At 41.4% G+C, this 22,422-nt stretch overlaps 1 protein-coding gene and 1 non-coding gene across 2 annotated transcripts in view; both read right to left on the bottom strand.

Moving 5' to 3' along the window:
* PAPPA2 (pappalysin 2) overlaps positions 1-22,422 on the bottom strand; it is a 320,885-nt gene that overhangs the window by 180,930 nt on the left and 117,533 nt on the right. Inside the window, exons 4-5 of the mRNA XM_055582744.1 lie at positions 3,561-3,854; positions 1,760-1,952 (exon numbers count right to left, since the gene is read on the bottom strand). Of these exons, the coding sequence (XP_055438719.1) occupies positions 1,760-1,952; positions 3,561-3,854 (487 nt within the window). The remainder of the gene's footprint in view (positions 1-1,759; positions 1,953-3,560; positions 3,855-22,422) is intronic.
* TRNAG-CCC (transfer RNA glycine (anticodon CCC)) lies at positions 16,757-16,829 on the bottom strand. The gene has a single exon. It is a non-coding gene; the product is annotated as a tRNA-Gly (tRNA).

The raw sequence follows: 22,422 nt of genomic DNA, 5'->3' as shown, positions 1-22,422 counted from the left end.
GGGAACGTGACGTGAGTCTCCCCGACACACGTGTCGTGAGGCCGCGGCGCTGTGGCCCACCTCGCTGAGAAAAGGAAGCCAACTGCAGCCTTTGCTGCCAACAGCCTCGCAGCCAGCCAGCAGTGATGTCTGCTTTATCGTAACGTTTGTACCAGAGAGAGAATTGAAAGATTAAATTGTTTACACGTGTTACATAAACTGATGTAAAAACGTGGGTTTGCACATACCCACAGAGGGCCTACTGTTCAGCCAGAGCCACCCAAGGTCACACTCGCAAGAAGAGGTTTCTTCCACACATCACAGAGACATAGGTCAACTCACAAAAGGGGTCTGTGAGAGCTTGGGGGCTGATGAAAATCTAAACTGCTTTATAGGCTTGTGAGTCTAAGTACCATCATGCAGTAAGTGCATATTGGGCTAGCAAAGTACCAAGATCCCAGGAGGCTGGGAAAGCTACTTTGCAAAATGATTCACCTGCTTCTTCCCATCCCTGTCTCTGCCTGTCCTCTCTCCTAGGTTTTCGGAAAAGCTGGAATACACACTCGTCTCCTCAGCAGGGATCTGACACCCGGAAAGGTGTCACACAGACGAGGGGCTATCCACCTGCTCAATGAGAAAGCCCCAAATTCAAAGAAACAATCTATCCCACATCCTCCATTTCTGAAATTCCCAGGGATGTACCCAGTTCACCTCTACCCTGCCTTGGATTGCTCACAGATACAGCAGGGATTGGGCTCACCGCGAGGACTAAAGAAAATAATTTCAGGTAAAATATCTCACATAGTGAATGCCTCTCACACAGAAGGCCCCAGTAAACCACGACCACTGGTTATTTAGAAGACAGTGGCAGGTTTTGGGAAAACGGACAGCAGGTCGTGGATGGGGTTCCGACCCTTCCCCATTAAACCACATCCCCCATCTTCCCACCAATTGTCAGAGGTCACCCTTTTCCTTCCGTCTCTCTTTGCCACAGAAATGTTCCTGGTAATCATTACAGCAATATGCAGAGGATGAATAAAAACCAACTTTAGCTAGAATGATTCTCTTCACTAAATATGAATTAGGTGTTTATTGTGGCAGGCCAAGAGACCAAGATAACAGAAAGCAGTTCTGCCCCCTCGGAACTGCCAGTTGAGCAGTGGAACAGACAGGAAAATGAACAGATAATGACAATCACATGAGATATAATAGCCATAACTGAGGCAGGCACAGGGTATAACAAGATAGAAAAGAGGCATTAGAAACACCCACCCAAACCAGTTAAGCCCCTGATACATGGCTTGAATAGCCAGTTACCCACCCAGCCCCAGAACTGCCTGGAGGAAGACGGTGCACTTCCCTTCATCCAGACACTGCTGTGCAAGTAGTAAGCCCCTTACTACTGTTCTCCATCCTTACTCCAAGCAGAACAGCTGACCTGGACAGGAAGCAAGTGCCGTCCCAGTTTTGCCAGATCATCGTTACCACATTTGTTAACCTCTTCACAGCTCCTGGGACCATGCCAGATGTGACATAAGGAAACATCGGAGATGCCCCTAGCCAAGGAGCAGGCACACACGATGCAGTGTTGGCTTACATGAGAGCCCCAGGAACCCTGCTCAGGAGATAAGGACGGAGCAGGGAGGCCGACGCAGCCCTGAGCAATGGCGCCCACTTATTTTTACAAACTGGGGTTCCCCCAACTTCACATTCTTTCCCTCATTCATAAGAAACGCCATGGAGAAAGATACCAGCTCACCCACAGCCAGCGCCCTCTCACCTGTCATACATAACTCCACTAATCGGAGGCAGCCAGTGGATAGTGAGGGACTTTGGAGTCTGCCCGATGACCATGGGGGGGATGGGGATGGGGCTGGGCTTCTGGCTCTGGCTCCACTGCTGATACACAAGGTCCAGATAGCAGTGCATTCGGGCCACCTGGTTGGGGGTGAAGCTGTCAGTGCAGTTATCGTCTGCGGAGACAAAAAAGGGAACAAGAGAGATGGAGGCTTTACCCTGAGAAGTCCACCAAAGTGGGGATCGATTTTGCCAGAAAGTATCTAGGCTGGAGATGGGAAAGAGAAGGCAGAGAAGAGCAGTGGCTTATCTCTAAAGCAAATTGGGCTCGACGTTTACTTCGGGCTGGGCCAGTGAGAGACTCAAGCCCTGCGGTACAGGTTGCTCTGAGCTGACACTGTTTATTCAGGAAACCACAAGATGGCAGTGTTTCAGCGTATGACCCTTTATCCACGACCGTAGTTAGACACCTGCTTTATGCCTGGGGACTTTGGCCAAGGTTAGTGAGCATTCAGTGGAGATGCTCCAGGGAAGAGGGCCAAAACGTCAAGGAGGCATCACACCCGGGAGTGGTGATCCCCAGCTTCCTTTTGGAGCTGCAAAATTCCCCATTAGGGACACTTTTCATAAAGTTAGAAAGAGTTATCTTAGTTTCCAGGTCTTTTTCCATGAAAGCGCACACAACACTCTCCTTACTTCTTAGGTGTTTTCTCTCTCCACTTCAAAGGTGGTGTCTAAAGAGCTCTGCCCTCCGCACCCCATTGCCTGGTCCCTCTGCCCTGGAAAGGGACACTGCTGGAGGGCTGGTCCTCATGAATCTTACGTACCTGAATCATGTGCCTAGATTAGACTTAGATAGGAATATATTGATGGGTCATAGACAGGACTAGTTCAGCACTCTTTCTTCCCTTCAAAGGCACAGCCAGCTTCTTATCATTTACCTTTTGGGGGGGAGGGGGTGGTTCTGGAACTTATCACCAAGTCCCTGAACCTTATAGAAAAATTACTTCTTTCCTTCACCACCAGGATAAGTCATCAAATCACATCACTCCTCAATTTTAGGGATAAATGTAAGTCCATTATCAGGAGATGATGACTAGTATTGCTTTTTGACAGAAACAGGAAAGATGTGGAAGGATAAAGAAGAAGCATAATCCAAGACAACAAAACCAGACACTAAAGTTGTCCCCAGGACCAGGAAAGTACCATTTTTAAGTGAGACAACACCATTTTTTATAGGAAGACTAAGAATCAGCCCTTGGCTAGTGTTGGAAGAGGAGAATCTGATACTTTTAAAAATAACATAAAAGAAAAAGGAACTCTGAGCCTAACATTAACCAGAACCATCTTTCTGATCAACTTCAAAACCAGTAAAAACAGCCACCTTGACCCAAAAACCTCTTTCTCCATCATTTTTGGACTCTCCTTCAGAGTAAATCCCTAAGAATGTGGCAAAGAAGCAGGATAACCAAGTTCTAGAGGTCAAGGGGCTCTCAAGAGAGCGTTTGACTTTGTCTCTCTCTTTAACTATTTGTGTCAGAGGTGTGTTATTCTTTTAGTTTTTAGTGGAGGAGAATGTAGTCAATGAGACTAATCCAAACTTCAATATTTCTGTAAGTTCTTCAAGAACATGAAAAATAAATGCCATGACAAATACGCTTCAATTTTCTGGCATGAATGACTCTTGATGATACTCTCTAATTCTCGTACCTCCACCCTCCCAGCCCGCAAAGGCCTCCACGTAACCTTAACAGAAAAGAAACCCATCAGGACAGAGGTGATACCTGTATAACTCATGTAGTTGCTGAATGGAGCCCCTGGGAAGTGGGTGAAGCCACAGGTGTCATTGGCAGGCGCTGGGTTCTGGCACAGCTTACTCTTGGGAGTGGGGGCAGTGTCGGCGCAGAGGTCTCCTGTCTCCATGGATGGCACAGTCTCCCTGCAGGGGTCATCACAGGATTCTCTCTCACTGACCCCTTTGAAGACATGGTAGAGTCCCAGGACATGCCCCACCTCATGGATCATGATGTTGGTGTGGCCAGGCACGCCATAATAGGCTGGGTTGAGGACAACACCACCTGCAATGGAAGGTTTGCAAAATATCTCTAAGCATATAATGAATAATCAGCCTCTGCCTTCTGGAAACAGTGTTCATTTCCAGCCTCTAAGGGGAACAGTTTATAACTTCTAGTGGCATTCAGCCCCTGCTCTTCCCTTTGGCCACAAACACCTTCTGAACTAATCAATAAACATGTCTCTAACCTTTGTCTTGGGTGAGTGTTGTACTGGACACCAGGGATAACAATATGACAAGGCGACATGAGAGAAGGCCAAGATTCTGAGCCCTGGTTGCACATTAAAATCACCTCACGGCGTTGAAAAATACAGATGTCCAAATGCCAGCCCCAGTGAAATGAATCCAAATAGCTGAGGATAGGGTACATGACTCAATATTTTTTAAAACTTCCCAGGTTGAGAGCCATTGGTCTTAAATGAAAGCACATGCAATTCTCTGAGGACTTGAACAGCTATCTGATGTTCTAGAAGATCAATTCTGTTGTCTGTAAAGTAGAGATAATAACACTCCTCTTTCTTTTTTTTTTTTTTCAAGCATTTGGCATATTGAAAGAGTTCAGTAAGTGACAGTTGTATGTGTTGCTTCTGATTTTATGACCCATGCTCTCAAGGAACTAACAACCACTGAGACAAAAGAGATGTCCAACTGAACTATCATGAAATTCCAAATGTCACAGGCACTACAGGGAATATGCTCCACCCTCATTTCTCCCAGTCTCCCCAAGAACACCAAGAGAGATATTTCAGAGAAGAGTTCATTACATCCATTATGGACTTGGATGAAACACCCAGTGGCATCACTGTTGTTACAAAAGAAAAGGCTTAGGATCTCTGAGTGTCCTAAATTCTGTCTAGTCCCTGCTTTTCTCCTCTCCCTATGGAAGACTTTCCTTTTTCACCCCTAAACATTATCAGGATCAGACCAATTCTCATCTCCAGGACCTGAAACAGCTTGTCAACAGGTCTGGACCAACCGACCCTAGGCTTCAGAGTCACCTTAGCTGTGTTTGCTGGCTGGCCCCACCCCACCTTGTGTCCTAGATCCAATCCTAGTTTCCAGGACTTGCTTTATTCCTCATACCTAAGCCCTTTGTATATCAGTAGTCTGTTGAGTAGAGCAGGAGCCCCCAAAAGAATCTCTCTGCCTTTCTTTTGCCAGATGATATTCCATATGATCCACCCTGAACTCTATGCAATACCCGAAAAACAACTACTTTACATGGTTTTATGGGCAGAACACAATCACCAGGGTATCCAGCATCATATCCATTGGTTTCTGTAATGGGCAGCTCAGTGTGCCTTTTTAGTGACTACTTAATTTGCAGGACAGTTTTTATTTTTTTTTTAATTTAAATTTATTTATTTTAATTGGAGGCTAATTACTTTACAATATTGTATTGGTTTTGCCATACATCAACATGAATCCGCCACGGGTGTACATGGGCTCCCCATCCTGATCCCCCCTCCCACCTCCCTCCCTGTACTATCCCTCTGGGTCATCCCAGTGCACCAGCCCCAAGCATCCTGTATCCTGTATCGAACCTGGACTGGTGATTCGTTTCTTATATGATATTGTACATGTTTCAATGCCATTCTCCCAAATCATCCCACCCTCTCCCTCTCCCACAGAGTCCAAAAGACTGTTCTATACATCTGTGTCTCTTTTGCTGTGCAGGACAGTTTTTAAATCCAAGTTCTAGTTTCTTCCAGTCTAGTCAGTCATGCTGACATCAACCAAGGCATGTTTAGAATTGTCCTCAGATATACTGTCTACTTTCACATCCAAAATAAAACTAGTCCCTGGTTTATCATTTCTATTACTTCCAGTAAAAAAAAAATCAACATTAGTCTTTTATAAAAATGTATTTTGTATAATTTTATTAATTTGTACATCATTATTACGTCAATATAAAGTTAAAAAGAAGTTTGAAAACAGATCTATTTTAAAAACATCCAGGGTGCCTAGTATTTGAATAAACCTGGGGAATTGAAATATGTTCACTTCTCAAGATGCCTTCCCTTTCATATTTACATATCCAGTTTTAGTAATAATCATCACTGAAGTTCATACTCCATTATGCTCTCAGTTCTCCAACAGCAATATCAACCTTCACATCAATGAAGATTGTAAGAGAACACATTTCTGTTCTCTGAAAAATACCTACATCAATTTGCCAGATATCAAACTTTGAAAGACTGTAACTTGCCAAAAGTTTTGAGTGTCTATGCTGAGTAGCCTTTCCCAAATTGTATTTATAAACTCTGGTCCTGGGTGATAACTTTGCAAAAAAAAGTAGTGTCAGTGGTTAAATGTGCTTGAGAAAAATGTGCCATACCAACCTTCTGAAGATTCACATTGTACCTGAGAACTGTTACATTAAGAGTTCTAAAAAGTCCTACAACAATGTTCTTTAATCCTTTGTCCCCATACTTGTTTGGACATAGAACTCGTTTGGGACAGAATACTTTTTGTCATCTGGAGTACTGAATTACTTTGAGCACAATTCATGAAATACTAATCCAAGGACCCAAAAGCTTCCCAATCAGTAGTTATTTTCTATCCATATTCTTGCCCCTGAGCAAATATCAAATAGCTCTCATCCTATGGTCAGTCTAGCCCAAGTCCTCTTGGGATCTCCTCCAGCAGTAGAGAAAGGAACTAGAGCTGAAAGAAAGAAGTAAGATTCCAGGAAGAAGGGCTGGCAAAAGCAGCATGTGTCAGTGACACAGGGCTGGCAGGCAGTGAGGCCCCAGGGCACTCAGAGTGGACATGAGTGTGGTCATGATAACAGTGGGCTTCTTAGCAACCTCTCAACCTCTAGAAATCTGGCCTCAAGTCTAGATAAGATTTCTCCAAATCCAAAAATATTCAGTCTCCTTTCAGTCAACTTGGTTATTTACAAGAGGAAGAAGAAGTGTAAAAATGCAAATCCTCAACCCTGCCAGAAAGTCTCCTCCATGCTCAAGACAACTGGCCAGAGTTCTCCTCCACTATACCTTCAAGATATATTATCAAAGAAGGAGAATATAGATTTAACCAGACAGCACTTAAATTTTAATGCAAAGCAAAAGCCTTTGAACATATTTTCTCAGAGTTACGTTTTTGATTCCAAAGACTTCCAGCCCCAAATTATCTGTATGGAATGCCTTGTAATGAGTTTAGTTACTAGTCACTCAGTCATTTCTGATTCTTTGCAACCCCATGGACTGCAGCCTGCCAGGCTCCTCTGTCCATGGAATTCTTCAGGCAAGAAAACTGGAGTGGGTAGCCATTCTCTTCTATCTTCCCAACCCAGGGATAGAATCCGGGTCTCCTGCATTGCACACAGATTCTTTACTGTCTGAGCCAACAGGGAAGCCCTTAGTTACTATATGTGGCTTAAATAGCATACTACATATTCTCATTGAGGAGTGAGTGCTGTGCACACCAATACTTGTTAAGGAAAAAGTACACGACCCTGGACCTCTTATGGTAATTCTTCCCACTAGATTTCAAGGTTATGCATCAGAACTTAAGGACCTTGAAATGTGTTTCTGACTAGCTATGTAATGCTGGCCCTGCTGTTTAACTTTTTCCTAGACCTCCTCATCTCTAAAGTGAGGAGCCTCCATGGGCTTATGGTTGAGAGTCCTTCCTGTTCTCTTCCTGGGCCTCTGAGAGCTCACATGCAGGACTGAGTGAGACAATCATAGACACCATGTGGATAATTCATGTTATGGACTGTCACCACCTCAGCTTGGTAAGCTGTGTTCCCAACTCTAAGCAGCCTGAGGGGAAGGGGAAAGGCTGGGAATGAGCAGCCACAGACAATGCATCTTGCTCTGCTGCAGACATTCAAGTGGTCCAACCACTGCCTGTTCATCCTCACACCCTTTCCGCCCCTGAATGCTCTCCTTCCTCCTTCGTGCTCTGGGGCCCCACGCTGGTCTCAGCCCCTCTTTATCCCAGCCAAGACAAACTGGTTAAGTTATTAGAGGGGTGCATTTTAGTTACTCAGACACACACACACTGATACACCCATATGGGGATGAAAGGCATTAATTTATGTCATGGTTTAGTTTATAAAAGTTCTTCCACATTTTCATAATAATTACACACACACACACACACACACACACACACGACACATACAGGCTCACGCCAAAGCCTGAGGGAGGTATAAAAATTCAGAATCTAAAGAGAAATATCATCCAAAATCTGAAAAAACAAAGGTGACAATTTTTTTTCATTAAGAAGGAAACGGAAGAGGGTATTAAAAAAAGGGAACCCTCTTACACTGGGAATGGTAAGAATGAAATTGGTGAGGCCACTATAGAGAACAGTATGGAGGTTCCTTAAAAAACTAAAAATAGAGTGACCATGTGATCCAGCAATCCCACCCCTGGACATATACCCAGAAGAAACAAAAACTCAGTCAAAAAGATATATGCATCTCAATGTTCATAATAGCACTATTTATAATAGCCAAGACATGGAGGCAACCTAAATGTCCATTGACAGTGGAGTCGATAAAGAAAATGTGGTGTATATATATATATATATATATATATATATATATATAGTTACTCAGCCATAAAAAGAGCAAAATAATGCCATTTATAGCAACATGGATGGACCTAGAGATTGTCATGCTGAGTGAAGTAAGTCAGACAAAGAAAACCAAATATCATATGATACTACTTATATGTGGAATATGACTTTTAAAAAGATACAAATGAGCTTATTTACAAAACAGAAATAGATTCACAAACATAGAAAACAAACTTATGGTTACCAAAGGGGAAAGGTAGGGGAGGGATAAAATAAGAGTTGGTGATTGACAGATACATACTGCTATATATAAACCAGATGAACAACAGGGACCTACTGCATAGCACAGGGAACTGTATTCAGTATCTTGTAATAACCTATAACAAAAAAGAATCTGAAAAAGTGTATACACACACATACACGTATGGACTTCCGGTTGCTCAGCCGTAAAGAATCCACCTGCAATGCAGGAGCTTCAGGAGACGCAGGTTCGATCCCTGGGTTGGGAAGAATCCCTGGAGAAGGACACAGCAAACCACTCCAGTATTCTTGCCTGGAGAATCCCATGGACAGAGGAGATTGGCAGGCTACAGTCCATAGGGTCGCAAAAAGTCAGATGTGACTGAAGTGACTTGGCAAACACATGCACGCATGCACACACACACACACACCTGAAACTAACACAACACTGTAAATTACTATGCTTCAATTTTTTAAAAAGAAGGAACAAGACATGAAATATAATAAGTAAAAACTAAGTCCAGCTGCCAGAATGGCAACTCCTTCCCTCCTTCTCTGCCATTTGGGTCTGACCAGGGAGGATCCAGAACTGTAAATTCTCACCCTCTCAAGGAAATGGGCAATGCTTTTCCAGGAGAAACTTAGTAGAAACAAGGAAAAGATGGTGCAAAATGCTACTTTCCAGGACTATTTTGCACTAATATTCAAACAAATCAGCACCATTTCCTGAAGCAGATACCTACGCCCCACAGTTTCCTCCATTTTCATTTATTTACCAGCACCATGTGTGGGTCCGACTCTGAGTGGTTATAAGTGGGGCCTCACACCACTGCACTTTGGAGGGACCAGGGCTCCTTCTCTGGCTGTGGACTTTCACTGGGAATGTATTGGTCTTTATTTAGGGGGACATTGCTTAAAACTGCTAGGCTCTTTGCAGATCTGTTCAGTGGTCACAACAAGAGTTCCTACCTTAAAGGGTTGTTATGAAGATTGAAGTAGCAATGTAGATTAATAAACATTTTGCTTATTTTCCAGAACAAAGTAACTGGAAAGGTGTATTAGACTATTTGTCAATATTATTACAATTACATAATGCATCCTGGCCACATGCCCTCATTTGCCCCCACCCCTCGCTGGCTCTCACCTAACCATCTTCATTCAACTAGAAAATGAAAGCTCAGGTCTGGCCACAAACAGGGCAAACCTCCCAGAGGGATAGCAGACATCACCAAGCAAGGCAGGCAAACACCCTCACATGAGGAGCTCTGATTTGCTTCTAAGATGCTCATACTTTGCTTCCAAGTTGTTCTAATCTTGAGACCATGGGCACCCAGAAGACAGAAATGAATTGAACAGAGTTGCAAATAGACAAGTGCCCAATCTCTTCAGAGACAATATACTGGCATTCAAAACTACTTTGGCCTAAAATTAGTGATCGTAAGAGGAAAGGAAATTTTAAGGAATTGGGAAAGTAAGCTGAATGCTTCATAGACCTTACTGGTAGGTCAGATTTGTACAAGACACCTTTTTTTCTGTAGTGTCAATCCTTTTCCTTATCACGTCTCTAATTTCAAAAAATTTAATTATCATTTCCTATATCGAAACCACTGTTCGTGTTTGTCTTTCCTCATCTGGGAGGAAAAAAATAAAACACAGCTGATAGATAAATCTGGTGGTAGATTGGGAGGGATGGGATTTCCTCTACAATAGAATTCCTTCTTTTGTGTTCTCTGATGTCACCTGCCACATTGAAACAGGAAGTAGAAAGACACACCAATATTTGTTTTAACCATACCTTGGCCCCTCAGTCTTCACTTTAAGACACTATTGGACTTTCTCTACTCTCATTCACCTTCTAATACCTGTCCCACAAAGGGCTTCTAGGAACTGATGACCAGAACAGGAGTACCTATGCAGGGGAGACTTTCAGCAACATTTTGTAAATTTAACATTTCACCCAAGTGGTTCCTTGCCTCCCTCCCTCTTATCCTATTGCCAGACTCTCTTGCATTCATTTATTACCTTACTAGGAGGTATATGAAAGAGTGAAAAGCAAGGAAAGCAGCAGTCCTTTTCTGGCTGTGAGATTTCCAAAGCCTATGCCACTAAGACACTGAGAGGACTCTATGGTTCAGTTAGCATGGTGGATAAATGCAGGAAAGTAATCCTTGCCTCACATTACCAACACCACCACCATCCTCTTAGCCTTGGAAAGATTCTCTTAAGCTGGAGGAAGAAAGAAGAGATAAAAAGGACATAATGGGAATGTATAGATGATGGGGGGTCCAGATAAAATGGACTGTAGTCCATCTTTTGAGACTCCAATAAAGGGATAAAGATTCAAAATATGTGCATATGATCTGACAACAGGAGGGGTCTTGCCTCATTCTAGTGATGGGTTCCTGATTAAAGCACCTGGTTCTAAAAAAAACTAGCTGCCCAATGACGCTAAGAGGGAAGGGTAACAGAGGGCCTTCCAGGGAATCCCTGAAGGTGGAGGACTCTGTGATGGGAACAAGGGTCATTTCAGATGATCATCATCACCTGATGACTAACGATAAAATGAACCTTCCCTATTTGACCTTGGCATTTATAAGCCAGATCTGCAGTTAGATACAGTTCCAAGCAAAGGAAATTACGTTGAGAGTAAATTTCTACTACCCAGCAACAGAGAGGCTCAAAATAGAAATAAAATTCAATTATAGAAGAATAAACAAAGATTACATTTCTTGCATATCTGAATGTGGTACTGGAACTTGAACTCAATACGTACCAGTACCACTGACTTATACACAGAACACAGTATGAATGAGGCTCCCTGGATTTAGCAACTGGTGGCCATGTGTGGCACAGCTGTTGCTTAATGGACTGGCGGGGAGCACAAATGCCTTCTTAGAAGACCTTTCAGCTTTGATTATAAGAGACAAACTAAAACAATAAGACAGGGTTGTTGTGTGGTCTGGAGGATGGTGCAGAGGAAGAAAAGCGAGAGAAGTTGCTGATTAAAAGATGAAATCTCAGTAGCAGACAGCCAAGCTCCCAAAGTGATGCTGTATTCCCAAGTTCCAACTTTTCCCCACTTCAGCACAAGACCGCCAGAGTGGTGTGTGGGAAGGAAATGATTCCCAAAGTCACTTCTGTCTAAAATAAAAAAAACCTCTGGTGGCTTGAGGAAAAGGACATGAGTTGAAATGACTTTAAAACTGTTCTGTAAAACTTTTAGGGCTGAATGTTATATGCCCATAAAACAAGGACGTTGAGAGCTGGTCCGCAGGTGCCTTGTGATTACTTCCAGTTACTGGTTGAAACACACTCCTCCAAACACACCTTCTGCAAGTAAGGAACAAAGCCATCAGGATGCGTGTGGGTCTGAGGAAGGAGCACTTGTGGGCAGGATAAGGGAGGAAAGTGGCAGAGGTGGACAGACAGACAAAGGGAGAGAAAGAAATGGAAAATATTTTAAAAAGCCACTAGCACTTAGAAAATGAAGCAAATTTTTAACAGGACCAATCCAGGCATCATTCATCTCCAAGCCCTGTATTGGCTTCTTGGTTTTACAGCCTGTGGTCTCATGAGAAAGAAGTCCCTGTTTTGGACAAGACTGAACAAAGAGGAGAGTGTGTAGAGGGTAAAGATTTTGCAAAGCTTGATGTTGTTTCTTGTCTCCTTTTACACTCTTTCAGCCATTTCTACCCCTCAACTCTCAAGCACTCCAGGCTTTCTAACCACTCTCATACCATGGGAGAAAAGTAATTTGATTAATGAAAACTGAAGATGTTATTACTGAGGCTTTGGAGACCTACAATGTAATCATTTCTTTGCTATTGGATGAGGGTGTTGCTTCACACACACACACACACACACCCTCATGCCAAAATCTTAGGCACTACAGAGTATGAATGGGAAAGATATTTTCTATAATTGATTTATCAATTCAGCCTTTATTGTGCATCTATACAGTGTCAGGTCCTGAAATAGGGCTTCCCTGGTGACTCAACAGTAAAGAATCTGCCTACCAATGTGGGAAATACAGGTTCAGTTCTTGAGTAGGGAAGATTCCCTGGAGGAGGAAATGGCAACTCACTCCAGTATTCTTGCCTGGGAAATCCCATAGACAAAGGAGCCTTGTGGGCTATATTGCATGGGACTGCAAAAGAATGGGGCATGACTTAGTGACCAACAACACTGTTCTGGAAACAAAGGATTCAGTGATTACTAGGATGTTCTAGTAGAGGAGATCTTTCAAGGTATCACATATAAAGGTGATTGTTTATTAATACTCCACCTACTCATGAATGCATAAAACTATCTTTGCATGCATGCATGCTAAGTCACTTCAGTCATGTCCAACTCTGTGGGACCCTATGGACTGCAGCCTGCCAGGCTCATCTTTCCATGGGATTTTCCAGGCAAGAATACTGGGGTGGGTTGCCATGCCCTCCTCAAGCCTGTCTATTATTCAGTTGCTTGGTCATGTCAGACTTTTTGTAACCTCATGGACTGCAGCACACCAGGCTTCCCTGTTCTTCACCAACTCCCAGAGCTTATTCAAATTCATGTCCATTAAGTCGGTGATGCCATTCAACCATCTTGTACTCCATCCCTTTCTCCTCCTGCCTTCAGTCTTTTCCAGTATCAGATTCTTTTTCAATGAGTTGGCTCTTTGTATCAGGTGGCCAAACTATTGGAGCTTCAGCTTCAGCCCTTCCAATGAATATTCAGGATTTATTTCTTTTAGGATTGGCTGGTTTGATCTCCTTGCAGTCCAAGAGACTCTCAAGAATCTTCTCCAACACCACAGTTCAAAAGCATCAATTCTTCAGCACTCAGCTTTCTTTATAGTCCAACTCTCACATCCATACATGACTACTGGAAAAACCATAGCTTTGACTATACAGACCTTTGTCAGCAAAGTAATCTCTCTGCTTTTTAGTACACTGTCTAGGTTTGTCATAGCTTTTCTTCCAAGGAGAAAGTGTCTTTTAATTTCATGGCTCCAGTCACCATCTGCAGTGATTTTGGAGCCCAAGAAAAAAAAGTTTGTCACTGTTTCCATCATTTCCCCATCTATTTGACATGAAGTTATGGGACTGGATGCCAAGATCTTAGTATTTTTGAATGTTGAGTTTTAAGCCAGCTTTTTCACTCTCCTCTTTCAGCTTCATCAAGAGGCTCTTTAGTTCCTCTTCCCTTTCTGCCATAAGAGTGGTGTCTTCTGCATGTCTGACGTTATTGATATTTCTCCTGCAATCTTGATTCCAGCTTGTGCTTTATTCAGCTCGGCGTTTTGCATGATGTCCTCTGCATATCAGTAAATAAGCAGGGTGACAATACACAGCCTTGATGCACTCCTTTCCCAGTTTTGAACCAGTCAGTTGTTTCGTGTCCAGTTCTAACTGCTGCTTCTTGACCTACATACAGGGTTCTCAGAAGAAAGGTAAGGTGGTTTGGCATTCCCATTTCTTTAAGAATTTTCCACACTTTGTTGTGATCCACACAGTCAAAGGCTTTAGTGTAGTCAATGAAGCAGAAGTAATTGTTTCTCTAAAATTCTCTTGTTTTTCCTAAGATCCAACAGATGTTGGCAATTTGACCTCTGGTTCCTTTGCCTTTTCTAAACCCAGTTTGAACTTTGGGAAGTTCTCAGTTCACATACTGTTGAAGCCTAGCTTGGAGAATTTTGGGCATTACTTTGCTGGTGCATGAAATGAGTACAATTGCGTGGTAGTTTGAACATTCTTTGGCATTGCCTTTCTTTGGGATTGGAATGAAAACTGACCTTTTCCAATTCTGTGGCCACTGCTGAGTTTTCCAGATTTGCTGGCATATTGAGTGCAGCACTTTAACAGTATCATCTTTTAGGATTTGAAATAGCTCAGCTGGAATTCCATCACCTCCACTAGCTTTGTTTGTAGTGATGCTTCCTAAGGCCCCCTTGACTTCAAGCTCAGGATGTCTAGCTTTAGGTGAGCAATTACACCATCGTGGTTATCTGGGACATTATGATTTTTTTGTATAGCTTTTCTGTATATTCCTGCCATTTGTTCAAACCTATCTTTGGGCCACCCCAATTTCAGGACATGTAGTTCGTACCAGAGGATAATTTTTTCAGGGTTTCAATGTCTAAGAATGCCCACTATGTTTGAAACCCCAAGCAACCTAAAATAACACCATTTATAGAATGTCGTCTTCTGATAATTAAATAATCTGCAGAAGCAGCCAGTGGGCAATGGCCAGTAAAAGCCCTTATCCTGTTCATACCCTGCAGCTTTTCTCATTAATGATTCTGTAAGTCCTCATAGGAACATGGTGTGCTCCAGTTTACATGTCTTGTTTGCTCCTCATCTCACATAAGAATCACTCCACTTTGGCATAGTGAAGAGGAGACAGTGGAGAAGAATGAAATTGCTTTGCTCTAGCCCCATCATTTAGGGGTTTGTTGCACCAGGGTGCCCCTCTTCACCTCCTGCAGACTCTTCGACCCTTCCCACTCTGGTTCCTCCATCCACACTCCACAGAGACAATTGGGCTGAGATTACCAATGACTTGCCAAATCCATGGCTGTTTCTCACTCACATTGTGCATGAATGTGTCACAACTGATGTCAGAGTCCAATCTCAATGTCAACTGGTTAGGAGGAAGTCGAGCTTTGTCTTGGAGGGGATGGGGATCCTCTATGAAAATTCTAGGTGAGGGAAGTTTGTATCCCCTGTGGGCTCACATCTGCTGCTTCTGTCTTCCCCTACTGGGCCATGCAGCTCCTGCTTTGCCTCCCACCAGATATATGCCACACCCGTGCCACCACCCCCAAACTGCCAACAATCACTTATTATTTCCTTCTGTGACTCACAAGGAGATGACTTTTGCTTCTTTTAATTTTTCTGCTTTTTTTTTTATTGTAGAATAATGGCTTTACCAACTCAATGGACATGAATCTGAGCAAACTCCAGAAGATAGTGAAGGACAGTGAAGCCTGGCATGCTGCAGTCCATAGGGTTGCAAATAATCAGACATGAATTAGCAACTGAAGAACAAAAATTGCTTTACAATGTTGTGCTGATTTCTGCTGTGTAACAATACGAATCAGCTAAAACTAACTATATATATATATATATATATATATGCACGTGTGCATGCTAAGTCACTTCAGTCACCATGTCCAACTCTTTGCAACCCTATGGACTATACAGTCTACCAGGCTCCTCTGTCCTTGGGAGTCTCAGGCAAGAATATGGGAGTGGGTTGCCATGCCCTCTTCCAGAGATCTTCTGGACCCAGGGATTGAACCCATGTCTCCTGTGGCTCCTGTATTATAAGCAGATTCTTTACCACTGAGCTACTAGGGAGGCATATATATTTATATAGTGTGTGTATATATATATATATATATATATATATATTCCCTCCCTCTTGAGCCTCCCTCCCACCCCATCCTCTATCCCTCCCTTCTGGGTGGTCACAGAGTGCCAGGCTGGGCTCCTTGTGTTATAGAGCAGCTTCGTTGGGCTCCCTGTGTTATATATATTAGCTATCCACTTTACACATTAGGCACTATATATATGTTCACGCTACCTTCTCAATTAGGCCCCTCAGTTAGGCCCACCCTCTCTTTCCCCTAAGCAACCTAGATGTCCATTGACAGATGAATGGATAAAGAAATTGTGGCACATATATACAAAGGAATATTAACCATAAAAAAGAAAGAATGGGAGTCAGTTGAACTAAGGTGAATTAACCTAGAGCCTGTTATACAGAGTAAGGTGAGAAAGAGAAAAATAAATATTGCATATTACACATATATATGGAATCTCTTTGCTTCTTATAAGTTGCTTTGCCTCTGCAAACAGTTTGACCCTTAAAACACATTGTTTACTCTTTTACAAAGGAGCGAACATCTTTCCAGGGCACTAAAATTCTCTAGGATGGAGATGAGGTGGGTGAGAGGCTAAGGGCACAACCAAGAATGTCAGCCACAGACACATGGTATGTGGAACTTCTACTGCTGTTGCTCCTACTGCTAGTACCAGTGGGGCTAATATTTACTGAAGCCCTACTATGCACCAGGTACTCCTAAAACTCATTCATTCATTAATTTGGCTGTGCTGTGTCTTAGTTGCACCATGTGGGATCTAGTTCCCTGACAAGGGATTGAACCTGGGCCCCCTGCATTGGGAGTGCAGAGTCTTAGCCACTGGACCACCAGGGAAGTCCATGTGCCAGGCACTCTTCCTTTATTCCCATTTTATATAGTAGGTGACTTGCTCAACATATATTTCTTCCTATCTTTTGGAAGCCATAGCCCACTCTATCACTCAAAGATATTTTTTCCTACAAGGGTCGTATTACCTGGACTCCTTAGAAGATCCTATATGTCTAAAGCCCCATTGTAAGCCAGGCTCAAGTTCTCTCCCACACAGTTCTTAGGTCCCATGCATTGGGGCGTGTTGCTTGTGATCTGATCAGTATCTCTGAATGTTCTTGGCAGTACAACATTCCCTAGGACAATTAGAAAGATGGTTGGCCCAGAACACTCTGAAGTGTTCAACGTCCATGCCAGAGAGTGACTGACTGTCCTTTCTAACCTAGCCAAGATGCCCTTGTACTTACTTCATCTTTCTGAAGCAGGCATATTTGTGGGCCACAAGGGACTCTCTCAAACCCTCTTTCTTTTGGTGTCTGGTACACTTCTGAATCCTGCTCCTCCTCTGCTTTTGTGGAAATCCTTTGCATGGTCAAATTGGTAGAGACCCCAAATTTAACTCCTCCAAAATCAAACTGCCTCGCTCTTTGCTCTTTTTTTCTATATTTTCTACCTTGGCACCACAATCCACTCAGTCAAACACAACTCTATTTCCCTCATCTACTTATTTATGTGAAAAAAGTTTCTCAGCACTTAGAGCTAAAAAAGAAAAAAAAAAAAGCAATATAACTGATGCTAAATCCTGTCTTATTATAGCAGTAATTACTTTTCATCCACCGACACAAGAACTAATCTGGGAAAGAAAAGCCATTCTCAACTCATTAAATGTGCATTTTCCACTTTGCTTACTAGTCATCAATCAACATTTTAAAGTATTGTTTTGATCAATTTTGGACAAGGAAACATTTCAAAAGCTAACTCAATTGAGAAGAAATTTTTAACTCATTATAACTTATGATCAGTATCAACATTAATATCCTGTTTGTGATATTGTATTATAGTTTTGCAAGATGCTTTCCTTGAAGGAAAATGGGTAAAGGATATGTGGAATCTCTTTGTACTATTTCTTATAACCACATGTGAATATACAATTATCTCAAAATAAAAAATTTAATTAAAAGATATCACAAAAGAGTTGTTTTACTCAAAATCTGTTTTTAGAAGATAAATAGGTGACTTACTAAACCCACTCCAGTATTCTTGCCTGGAAAATCCCATGGATGGAGGAGCCTAGTGGGCTACAGTCGATGGGGTCACAAAGAGTCAGACATGATTGAGTGACTTCACTTTCACTTCCTTTCATTGTTCCATTAAGTGCAAAGTTCTATATGTGTGGCTGGTATGTGTACGCACGGGCACACACACTCAGTCACTTCGGTCATGTCCAACTCTTTGCAACCTTATGGACTGTCACCCTCCAGGCTCCCTTGTCCCTAGGATTCTCCAGGCAAGAATACTGGAGTGAGTTGCCATTCCCTCCTCCAGGGATCTTCCCAACCCAGGGATCGAACCCGCATCTCTTATGTCTCCTACACTGCAGGCAGATTCTTTACTGTTGAGACATCGGGGAAGCCCACAAACTTCTATAGGAACAATGAAATGGAAATACAAATCCATAGAGAAAAAAGGAGCAATGAGCAATTTCTCAATGTTAAAAAAGTACATGGCCATACATTTTTAAATGAATGATAGTAATTATCAAATTGTTATGTTAGTGAGGATACATTTAGTAGAGGAGATTTAAAAAGCATTTTTAAATGTCAATAATTTAGATAATATACCAGAGGTAATATTCTTTGCTATAATTTAAACTTATGGCTAAATTTTTAGTTGTTACTTTTAAAATCTATAAAGGGGTAAAGGGGTTTTTCAAAAGTCTTTTAGGAGTTACAAGAAAGCAAAAATGAGTTTGAAGAACACTCTTCTAGCGATTCCAAGGACATTCCATTTCTAAGCAAGTCTAGATTTCTAACAGTCTAAACATTGGCATCTACCTTTTGTTTCGCTCTGGAATGCCCTGCCATTGTCTGCCACACAAACTTCTGCTTATCTTTTAACTCTCTCCTCAAGCCTCAGCCCCTCAGCCCGCTCTCCCCTTCTTCTCTGATATTTTTGGCATAACCAAGCACTTTCTTGTCATGTTCCTACTTGCCCTCATGTGTGGCAGATTCACATGGTATTACTATAAGTTTGTATTTGCCTGTCTGTCTCCCAATTTTGCTGTGCATATCTCTACAGTGAACGTCTTCTAATTATTCTATCTTTGACACTACCATGAAATGAATTCAATTCAATTTTCCAGTAGTCATATGTGGATGTGAGAGTTGGACTCTAAAGAAGGCTGAGTGTTGAAGAATTGATCCTTTCAAACTGTGGTGCTGCAGAAGACTCCTGAGAGTCCCTTGGACAGTAAAGAGATCAAACCAGTCAATTCTAAAAGAAATCAGCCCTGAATATTTGTTGGAAGGACTGACGCTGAAGCTGAAGCCCCAATACTTTGGCCACCTGATACAAAGAGCAAACTCATTGGAAAAGACCCTGAAGCTGGGAAAGATTGAAGACAGGAGGAGAAGGGGCAACAGAGAATGAGATGGTTGAATGGCATCAGTGACTCAATGGACATGAATCTGAGCACTCCAGGAAATAGTGAAGGACAGGGAAGCCTGGCATGCTGCAGTTCATGGGGTCATGAAGAGTTGGACTTAGCGACTGAACAATAATAACAAGCACTAACTTAAGACTTCTGCCTTTGAAGACATGTTTTCAGTTTAAGTGTTGTACACTAAAGGTAGAGATAGTCAAACCACTGAGTTCAAGGGGATCTCACTTATTCATTTACTTATTAAAAAAAATTCTGCCCTGCATTACCACAACATTGACAGTACAAAATCATGCTAAGGTCAGAAATGGGTTGACCACAGATTACCTTGGTTTTTCCACATAGTGACTTAAGCCATTTGTAGTCAGAAATTGGCCTCAGTCTTCCAACTTTCAGACTAGTGTACTTACCTGCCAGGTCACTCAAGTGACCCTCAAAATACAGAGTCTTGAATGTTGACACAGATAATCTTATCTTGAGTTTTGTAAAGACTCTGTTTAGAAAATCATAAATGTCTTCCTCTATCATGTTATTTCAGCTGTCTGTACTACTCTACACCTGATTTAGGTCAATATAGTTCCTTTATTCAATCACAGTTATGATTGAACAAGAAAAAGTAAACAAGAACATGAGAAATTTCATATTGAGTCAGACATTTCAGCTGTTCAGTCTAGTCTTCTACTTCTTAAAAACAAATTAGGAAACATGTGGTGGGGAACTAGTTACTCTTAAAAGGTTTAAGAATAAAATTTAAAATTCCTAGCTTCTTTTTCAATTCATTATGAGTCAGTGACCAATGACATAATTTAAATATTTCTTTTCTCTTTTTTAAAAAAAATATTTATTTTTAATTGAAGGATAATTGCTTTACAATATTGTGTTGGTTTCTGCTGTACCTCAACATGAGTCAGTCATAGGTACACCTATGCCCCCTCCCTCTTGATACTCCCTCCCACTTCCCACTCCATCCCACCCCTTAGGTTGTTACAGAACCCTAGTTTGAACAAACATTTCTTGAAACCATTTAAATTTAATACCTTCATTCATTTATTCATTCATCCCTTCATTCAGTGAGCTTTCAAAAAGCTATATGCGATATGTTCTATTTATGCATAAAGACTACTGACCTTATTTAGATTTCACCAGTTTCTGCATGCAGTCTGGTGTGTATGCGTGAGTTTTGTGAAATTTTATCACATGTTTGTATACCTTGGTGTACTACCACCACAATCAAGACACTGAAACATTCAATCACCATTAAGATTGCTCCTCTATTATCCTTCACGCCCCCCCTCAAGCATACCTCTCTCCTCAATCCTCTACTATTCCTAACCCCTGAAAACTACTAGCTTGTTCTCTCTCTCTAGTCTTCTTTTTTAACTTTGAGAATACCACATGAATTTTTGAGAATATTACATAATATTCTCAAGCATGCAACTTGTGAGATTTCTTTCACTCCCCATAACACCCTTGAGATCCATGTAAATTGTTGCATGTATCAGTACTCTGTTTGTTTGTTTTTTTAATTACTGAGTAGTATCATTGGCTTCGCAGGTGTCTCAGCGGCAAAGAACCCACCTGCCAAGCAGGAGGTGCAGGTTCCATCCCTGGGTCAGGAAGATCCTCTGGAGTAGGAAATGCCAACCCACTCCAGTATTCTTGCCTGGAAAATCCCATGGACAGAGGAGCCTGGTGGGCTACAATCCATGGGGTTGCAGAGTCGGACACGACTGAGCGACTGAGCACAGCAGGCACACGTGCACGTTCCATTGTATGGATGCATCATGGTTTGCTTAAAGTTATCACTAAAAAATACTCTTGTCATTTTCAGTTTTGCTCTATTACAAATAGAGCTACTATGAAGATCAATACACAGGTTTTGGAGTGGACATATATTTCCACTTTTCTGGGACAAATATTCAGTAGTCCAGTTACTGGGTCATATGGTAGGTGTACATTTAATTTTACAAGAAACTGCCAAAGTATTCTCCAAACTGGCTGTGCCGTTTTACTTTTTCATCAGCAATATATGCAATATCCAGTTCTCTGCACTCTCACTAGCAATTAGTATTGTTATTACTTTTTAGGTCTTTTAGTAAGTGTAGCCTCATTGTGGCTTTAATTTGTTTTTCCCTAACGATATTAAATATCTTTTCATGTGCTTGCTTTCCATCCGTATATCTTCTTTGGCAAAATGTCTGTGCTTTGGCCCATTTTCTAACTGGAATATTTGTTTACTCTTGTTTTCAAAGTTCTTTATACATTATAGACACAAATCCTTTGTGAGATGTATGGTTTGCAAATACTTCTGCCAAGTCTGCCATTGCTTTGTTCATCTTAATAAGGTGTTCCTCAGACAAAAAGTTTTAATTTTGATTAAGTTCAACTTATCCATCGTCATTTCTATGGATTATGCTTTGGGTGTCATATATAAGCGCTCTTCACCTAACCTTGCCCTGAAGATTTTCTCTTATGTTTTCTTTATGAAGTTATACAGTATTACTTTTTATATTTAAACCTATGATCTATTTTGACCTAATAATTTTGATCTAAGAATTTTGATCTAATTCTTATATGAGGTATATATAAGCTGTCTAAAATGAATAAATCAGTCATTTTTCTAGATATTGGTATAGAAGGGGCTTAAATCATTTAATTTACTTTACTTTCTTTTTGTCTTTCATGCCATTGTTGTCATGTTTTAACCACCTATATTTTAAACCAAAAAATTTTTTTATTACTTTTAATATTTTTCTTCTATCTAGTATGGTTCATTTCTTTTTGTATGTCTCTGTTTCCATTTGGAGTCATTTTCTTTCTATTTGGATAGCTTTCTTCAATATTTACTTTACTGCTGGTATTAAATTATCTATTTTTGTCTGAAAATATGTTTAATTTTTCTTTAAAAGATTTTTGCTGAATATAGAATTATAAATTGGCAATTATTCTCTTAGCATTTTAAAAAATCTATCAATCTGTGTTTTCTGACTTCCATAGTTT

The sequence above is a fragment of the Bubalus kerabau genome, chromosome 5 (assembly GCF_029407905.1).
Source record: "Bubalus kerabau isolate K-KA32 ecotype Philippines breed swamp buffalo chromosome 5, PCC_UOA_SB_1v2, whole genome shotgun sequence".
Lineage (NCBI taxonomy): Eukaryota > Metazoa > Chordata > Mammalia > Artiodactyla > Bovidae > Bubalus > Bubalus kerabau.
The sequence above is the reverse complement of the archived record's forward strand: the minus strand, read 5'-3'. Positions and strand labels throughout refer to the sequence as shown.